The sequence below is a fragment of the Myotis brandtii genome, unplaced genomic scaffold (genome assembly GCF_000412655.1).
Source record: "Myotis brandtii unplaced genomic scaffold, ASM41265v1 scaffold1043, whole genome shotgun sequence".
Classification (NCBI taxonomy): domain Eukaryota; kingdom Metazoa; phylum Chordata; class Mammalia; order Chiroptera; family Vespertilionidae; genus Myotis; species Myotis brandtii.
Window position 1 is genome coordinate 1018293 of NW_005353510.1, and position 7175 is coordinate 1025467.

General features: G+C 37.5%; 1 protein-coding gene and 1 pseudogene across 6 annotated transcripts in view; one reads left to right on the plus strand and one right to left on the minus strand.

The window, feature by feature from the left end:
- Positions 1-7175, minus strand: part of CEP57 (centrosomal protein 57kDa) — a 63081-nt gene that overhangs the window by 20826 nt on the left and 35080 nt on the right. For 5 of the 6 annotated variants that reach the window (XM_005856739.2, XM_014538605.1, XM_014538591.1 and 2 more), the window contains 2 exons: positions 3087-3203; positions 1865-1942 (listed from right to left, as the gene is read on the minus strand). In XM_005856739.2, the coding sequence (XP_005856801.1) occupies positions 1865-1942; positions 3087-3203 (195 nt within the window). The remainder of the gene's footprint in view (positions 1-1864; positions 1943-3086; positions 3204-7175) is intronic. The other variant, XM_014538602.1, reaches the window with a different exon arrangement.
- On the plus strand, positions 4911-5684 carry LOC102248171 (annotated as a pseudogene).

The window sequence follows — 7175 nt, forward strand, 5'->3', positions numbered from 1 at the left end:
ATATCTATCAACAAGTGAATCTAAAAACCAAGTCAATAAAAAAATCTGATGAACAGAATAAACTGATGAATATAATAAAAGCAGGGGCATAGAAAGGGAGTGAACTGACAATTCTTGGGGTTAAAGGGGTGTGAGGGGTGCAAGAAGAGATTGGACAAAAATCTTACACCTATGGATAAGGACAGTGGCAGGGGTAAGGGCATGGGGTGGGGTGAGAACCGGGTGGAGGGGAGCTATGGGGGGGAAAAAGAGGAACATCTGTAATAATCTGAACAATTAAAACAATAGACTTAATGGGTACAGAAGTGTTGCTACTTCTAGAAATGCAGTTCTGGTTGCTGTACATGAACTCAATGTTTTTGTGAATTCAAACTGCCTTACCTATTCTACCTAGTGGCCACTGCAAGAGATAAAAATCCAAGACTAACCCGTTGGCATGGCTCAGCGTTTGAGCATCAACCCATGAACTAGGATGGTTGGATTCCCGGTCAGGATTCATGCCAGGGTTGTGGGCTCCATCCTCAGTGTGAGGCATGCAGGAGGTAGCCAACCAATGATTCTCTCTCATCACTGATGTTTCTAACTCTCTCTCACTCTCCCTACCTCTCTGAAATCAATAAAAGTAAAAAAAAAAAAAAAAAAACAAGATTAGTAAGTGAAATTCATTTGCCTAATATGGTAGCTTTTGTGAATTAATATGTCAATAGCTATTGGGGCAGCCCTCTACCTCAACTTCTGTCTTGAGACCACCAAGGAAAAGAAAGCACCTATAAATAGAATACCAAATGATGGCTTTAATATATTTCTAATAGTGACCTGTGTGAAGTTTTACATGATTAGGTATTATTAATTACATTATGTATATAGTTTTTGGTATTTTTCAGCCTACTGATTTTTTAAAATACTGATTGAGCCCTGGCCAGATAGCTCAGTTGGTTAAAGCGTTGTCTGGATACGCCAAGGTTGTGGTTTAATCCCTGGTCAAGGGCACATACAAAATCCTGACAGAAATCTCACAATTTGAAAAAGTCTAAAGCAGGGGTCCTCAAACTTTTTAAACAGGGGGCCAGTTCACTGTCCCTCAGACCGTTGGAGGGCCGGACTATAGTTTAAAAAAAAACTATGGAGGCAAAGGCTAGATTACCACCTCTATCTTATTTTGAAGTAAAAAAACAAAACGGGAACAAATACAATATTTGTATTTGCATGTGGCCCACGGGCCGTAGTTTGAGGACCCCTGGTCCAAATCCTTGCCACCAACTTTACTTCTATGCATAGATACAAGCAGCAGTCCCTTTTTGTAGCACATATTTCAAGAAAACTAAAAAGAATCCTATTTTACTAGTAGAACTATGTTTCTATTAGAAATTGCTTTTGACACCCAAAAGAACCACAGATATAACCAACAATATTTCATCAAAACAATGAGACATTTATAAATCTTTATAACAAATCAAATAATACAATTGGGCTTCATGTCCTATGAACTGTACCAAGTATATGAGCAAGTAAGAAACTAACCTGTTAGCTAAAATTAAGTATTATATACTTGATTTGAAATGAGAAGTAAAAAAAAACTATGAACAAATTCCTATGCACACTGCACATATCTTATTTTGAAGTAAAAAAACAAAACGGGAACAAATACAATATTTGTATTTGCATGTGGCCAGCAGGCCGTAGTTTGAGGACCCCTGGTCTAAAGAAATGCTCAGGTTTTACTCTGTAAAAATGTTTGTAATTTGCCATATTAAACTACATCTAAGAATTTATATAAATAATCTAAGAAGCCCACAGTTAACCATCTACTTATATAAAAACAGTACAAAACATGAGGGGCCTAGTTGTTCACATTTCAATTTACCTCAGCTGCTTTAGCCTGCATACGTTTTCTTTCCTTTTCTTCTTCACGAAGTTTTGCTTCCAATTCTTGCATTTTTTTCTAGTGAAAAAAACAAAAAAACAAAAAACTTTCAAAGTGGTAACAGTGAAAAAGTCTGTCTAATTTGTAAAATTTTAATATAGCAACAGAGGAATATGTGTAAAATTTTAGCATAGTAAATATAAGCTTGCTAGTTCACTCTACTAATGGGTCTGCGTTTGCCAGTATCCGCGACACTCCCTTATGATTTATTATTAGTCATTTGTGAGGTTCGAAAGAATTATGTGTAAAAATCTATGTCCAAAGAACACAGCTCTGTATGAACACACTCAAGTTAGATGGAAGTCGAATCTGAAACATTAGTCAGTGGTACTGGTATTTCCCGAGAAAATTAATTAGAACTAAAATTAGGTAACAGAATAACTTAAAACAAGTGATGCAAGCCTTAGGAATACTCAAAAACATTTAATCTTCAAACATTTAAAAAACAAACACCTACTTTTCATGTATATAAGTTTTAAAATGTGAACATTCTCTCCAAATTACATTTCTTCCTTTTAAAAATTCGTTTGTTATAATATCACTTCTTCCTATAAACATCCAGTATTATAAAATGATCTATCTTATAGATATTATACATTGACTAGAGGCCTGGTGCACGAATTCATGCATGGGTGGGGTCCCTAGGCCTGGCCGGGCCAGGCCAATCAGGGCCTGCCAGCCAGGGGTGGAGATGGGGTTGCGGACAATCGCGGGAGATTGGCTACCAGCCCTGGGAAAGGGGCCGCATCCACTGCCACCCGCCCCCGGTTTCCCGTCCCAGTCTGGGGTCCAAAGGCCCTGGCGGGGTTGGGAGAGGAGGCGAATGTCACCAGGCTGGGCACGAAAGGAAAGGATGCCAGACGCAGACACCAGATGCTGATGCCGCTGTCATCACCCTGCCACTGTGGTGGGCGGGCGGCGAGCTGATCAGGGCCTGCCAGCCTAGGGGAGGGACCACGGGAGGTTGGCCAGCTAGGGGATGACCAGGGGAGGGGACCGCAGGTGATTGGCCAGCCGCAGGAGGTTGCCTGTGGGAGTGCACTGACCACTAGGGGGCAGCTCCTGCATTGAGTGTCTGGCCCCTGGTGGTCAGTGCACATCATAGCAACTGGTCGACCGGTTGATGTATCAATATAGATAAGTAAAAAATACATTCACTGACTTCAGCAAGGGCCTGCATTGCAGTTAGTTTGTTATATTCCTGCTCAAGAAGGTCCAATTTTTCAAGTTGGCTCTGAACATGTGTTTGATCATGTTGTCGTTCTCTTTCTAGGGAAACCTGGGAAACAATATTAAATACACCATGATGATTTCAGCAAAACAAAATTGAAAAACAACACTGAGTTAATTTAGAGTAAGTACACTGTATGCTATTTTTTTCTGGCCTTTCATATAACTACTTACATACTATAGAGGAATTCTAGGAAAACATTAAGATGAAACCACAGGAACATCACATTAATACAAATGGACTCCTGTCCTCACTAAATACTATTATAATGTAATTCTATTATAGCGAAACTATCATTATACTGTGAAATAGCAGAGATTTACTAGACATGTAGAGGGGACACACACACACACACACACACACACACACACACACTCTTCTAATTAGTCTGGTTATCTTAAATAGTTAAAGACACACACTCTTCTAATTAGTCTGGTTATCTTAAATAGTTAATCTCTTAATTAAGGCAATAATTACAGTTTCAGTATCTATTATTTAATTTCCTGTGAATTTTATGTAAAACTTTTTTTTTTTTTCAGTTTTAGGATAAAGGATTTGAACAGACTGCCACCTATCAGGTTTCAGAACTGACAATCACAAGATGAACTATTAAACTAAGATGAGAAGTGGAAATATGCTGAATTGAGGTGTACTGGTAAAAAGACAATATACTAAGTACCTAAACTTGTAAAGAGTATATCTCCACATACAAGTCGATAGCAGTAGATAATATACTATCAGAAATTTGAAAATGGCAAAGTAATACAAACAGCAATATTTTTTTCAGGAATGTGTGAATTATTAATTTCCCCCTATTCATTACAGTGGGTAGTTTACTGACTTTAAAAGAATATATTTAGATAAAAATTGGCAAAAGTCACATTTTATTTCCAGTATTGGAACCATTCCTATTGAATAAGATATTTGAAATTTACTGATGAAATGGAGCTATAATTCAAAGTCAACTCTTATATATACCAGTTAACAACAGGTATACATTCTTAGAAATGCATATTAGGCGACTTTGACAATGTACAAACATCATAGAGTGTGCTTGCACAAACCTAGAAATGTTTTACATTTCCAATCATGTGGCAGATGGAACTAAACACCTTCCCTTCCCCACCCAATCTATCACATAAAAGTGATAGACAAACCACTGCAAGAAATGATAACATAATTAAGCTTGAAAGCATGAAAGAAAAATCTACAAATGCAAAAGATAAGCTCAAAAGCAAGTGAAAAGGGATAAGGAGGCAAAATATCACATGAGGCTGTACTAGCCTTGATGTATAAAATATACCAGGAATATGACAAAAAAATCTCAATGTACCACCATCTGCAGATATAAGAACCCCCAGCCAATACATTAATATAAATCGGGAACAGAACCAGTGAAAACCATCAAGCCTCAGCAAAGGTAAATACACAACTGCCTCCTAAAGTTGTAACACCACTTAGAAAGTATAAATTCCCAAGGGGGGAAAAACACTTAGAAAGAATAAGTTCACCATACAATGTATGTTTTTATTTCCAATAAGAAAAAAAACACAACACCATAAGTGAGATTAAATAGATACAATAAATGACAGAACTGGTACTCTGAAAACATCAGATAATTAAGAAGAAATTAAAAACAGTTTATAGTGTTTAAAGAGATAAAAGGAAGAAATAAAAACCAGAGTTATGGTACATTAAAACAAGGTGGCGTAAAGAAGATGCCATTGGAAACAAAAAATATGGTGACAATTAGAGATGGGAGACAGGAGATGGTATGTGGTCCTTCTGCTATTAAAGACAACATAAAGGCACATTAGGCACCGGGACTGAGGCTATCATCGTAATTGTTGGCCAAAGCTACAGAAGAAGTGAGGGTGTCAAGGCTAAGAGCAGTGACACTGGTAAACAGCTTCACCTGCTTGCTGGGGCAGCAGAAGTGAAGGGTGGTGCAGTCCTGTTCCATCTAAGGTGGCAAGAAACCAGTAGGATAAGGATAAGCCCATTTATTTCCACAAGTTTCCTCTTACTTGACCCAGTCTTTGCAAAGAATGGGAGGCAGCTATCAGAAGAAAAAACTAAACCCAACAAGTATAGCAGTATTTTTGGGGAACACTTTACTCCAGATTGCTTTACGAGGGAATGCAATAAGTTACTGGAAAAAATGCTATGCCCACAATATTTCTTTGTACTGAACCACATTACGAGAAGGAAGATCTTCTGGAGCCACAAGAACAGCTTCCCTGCCTCTTTTAAAACCTCCTAATTCCCAGGATAATGTTGCTATTGGATTACTAATGCCTCCTCTTTAGAACCCTGGTAATCTTTCAGTTTTCTGTGATCACAAGTGTATACTGAAGAGGATACATGCGCAAGAGAAAAAGGACTCATTAGCTGGAACACAAGTAAAAAAACTCAGAAAGAAACTCAAGATTGCACAGAAATGAAACAGAAGAACAACAGCTTGAAACAGTAAAGAAGGCTGTACACTTCCATAAAGAGAAAGACATATCTCTTGAAGTGTCAGCATAGAAAAAATGAAATTTGTATTGGTTTTTAAAGGGCAATACCACATAACCTCTTCTAGCATATAAAGGAGTTTCATTTGAAAGAAATAACACTTGATTACCTGTATAAAAACAATTCAGGATTTAAAAAAATAAATTAGATATATACTGCAAGACAGTTAATTTTTTGTGATTTTGGGGTTTTTACATTTTAATACTATATTTTATTTTTTAAAGTATATGTATTTTTATTGATTTCAGAGAGAAAGAAACATCAATGATGAGAGAGAATCATTGCTTGGCTGCCTCCTGTACAAACCCTACTGGGGATCAAGCCTGCAACCCGGGCATGTGCCCTTCACTGGAATCAAACCCGGGACCCTTCAGATCACAAGCTGATGCTCTATCAACTAAGCCAAACCCGGGAGGGCTTAACACAATATTTTAAAAGTTATAAACAAACTTAGAACTCCAATGTAAGTTTGTTTCAAAATTGAGGGTTTTTATTTTTTAATTTGAATATTTATAGAAATAATGAAAAAATAACAGGAAAGAGAATTAGAACAATACAGTAAGGATGATTTAAGTTTAAAATTTTAAATTAGCTTAGTATAGCCTTGTCGTGTAATTATTCAACTATTTTTTTAGATCTAATATCAGTTGACTGAAGGTAAAAAGCATAAACATTTTCACACTGCAGAGCATCTAGCAAAATGTGAAGCATATAAATCTTAAAATTTTACATAATAAAGGTAAGATGTTTAGATATCGTAATATTCACGATGAATTAAAATTTTAGATTCATAATAGGAACAACAGGTATTTTTAAAAATATATATTCAAGACAGATGTTGCAGATGTCCTCTCACAAAGGTGTAAGGTACTTAAGTAAATTAATCCTAAAGCATCTGCCAAAATGGTAGGGAACTGCTAGAAGACACCAGGATAAGAGTCCACAGTTTATAATCCCACACCACCTGGGTAGCATGGGTGGAAGAGCTTGGGCTAAGCACTCTAGCCAACCTACAAGGCACATTGAGGACCCCTAGTCACCAACAGCTTTCCACCTCTAGTCAGCTACCTGACCAGGACACCTTAGCCCAGGCCCACCCCCGATCCAGTTTGCCACCCCACCAGAAGGGATGTGAAAAGGAAAACTCTAGGACATCTCAGCCCATTCCATCCCCAAATATTAACAGCCTTCCCATGAAGGTGGCCCCAGGTCATGTTGGCCATGTTCACTCTAGCTCTAGCCAGCTTACCAAAGCCAGGAGCATGTAGTCTAAGCAGGGGTTGTTCCTAAACAAGGCCACTCTTTCAAGACTGGGAGAAGTACCTGTTTCACCTACTTTATAGAAACAAACAAGAGTGTCAAACAAAATGAAGAGACTGAAGAATATATCCCAAATGAAAGGACAAAATCAAACTCTGGAGAAAAGAAGCAAAAACAAAAACAAAACAAAAATGAGAATAGTTTATTATTATATTATTACTAGAGGCCCGGTGCACAAAAATT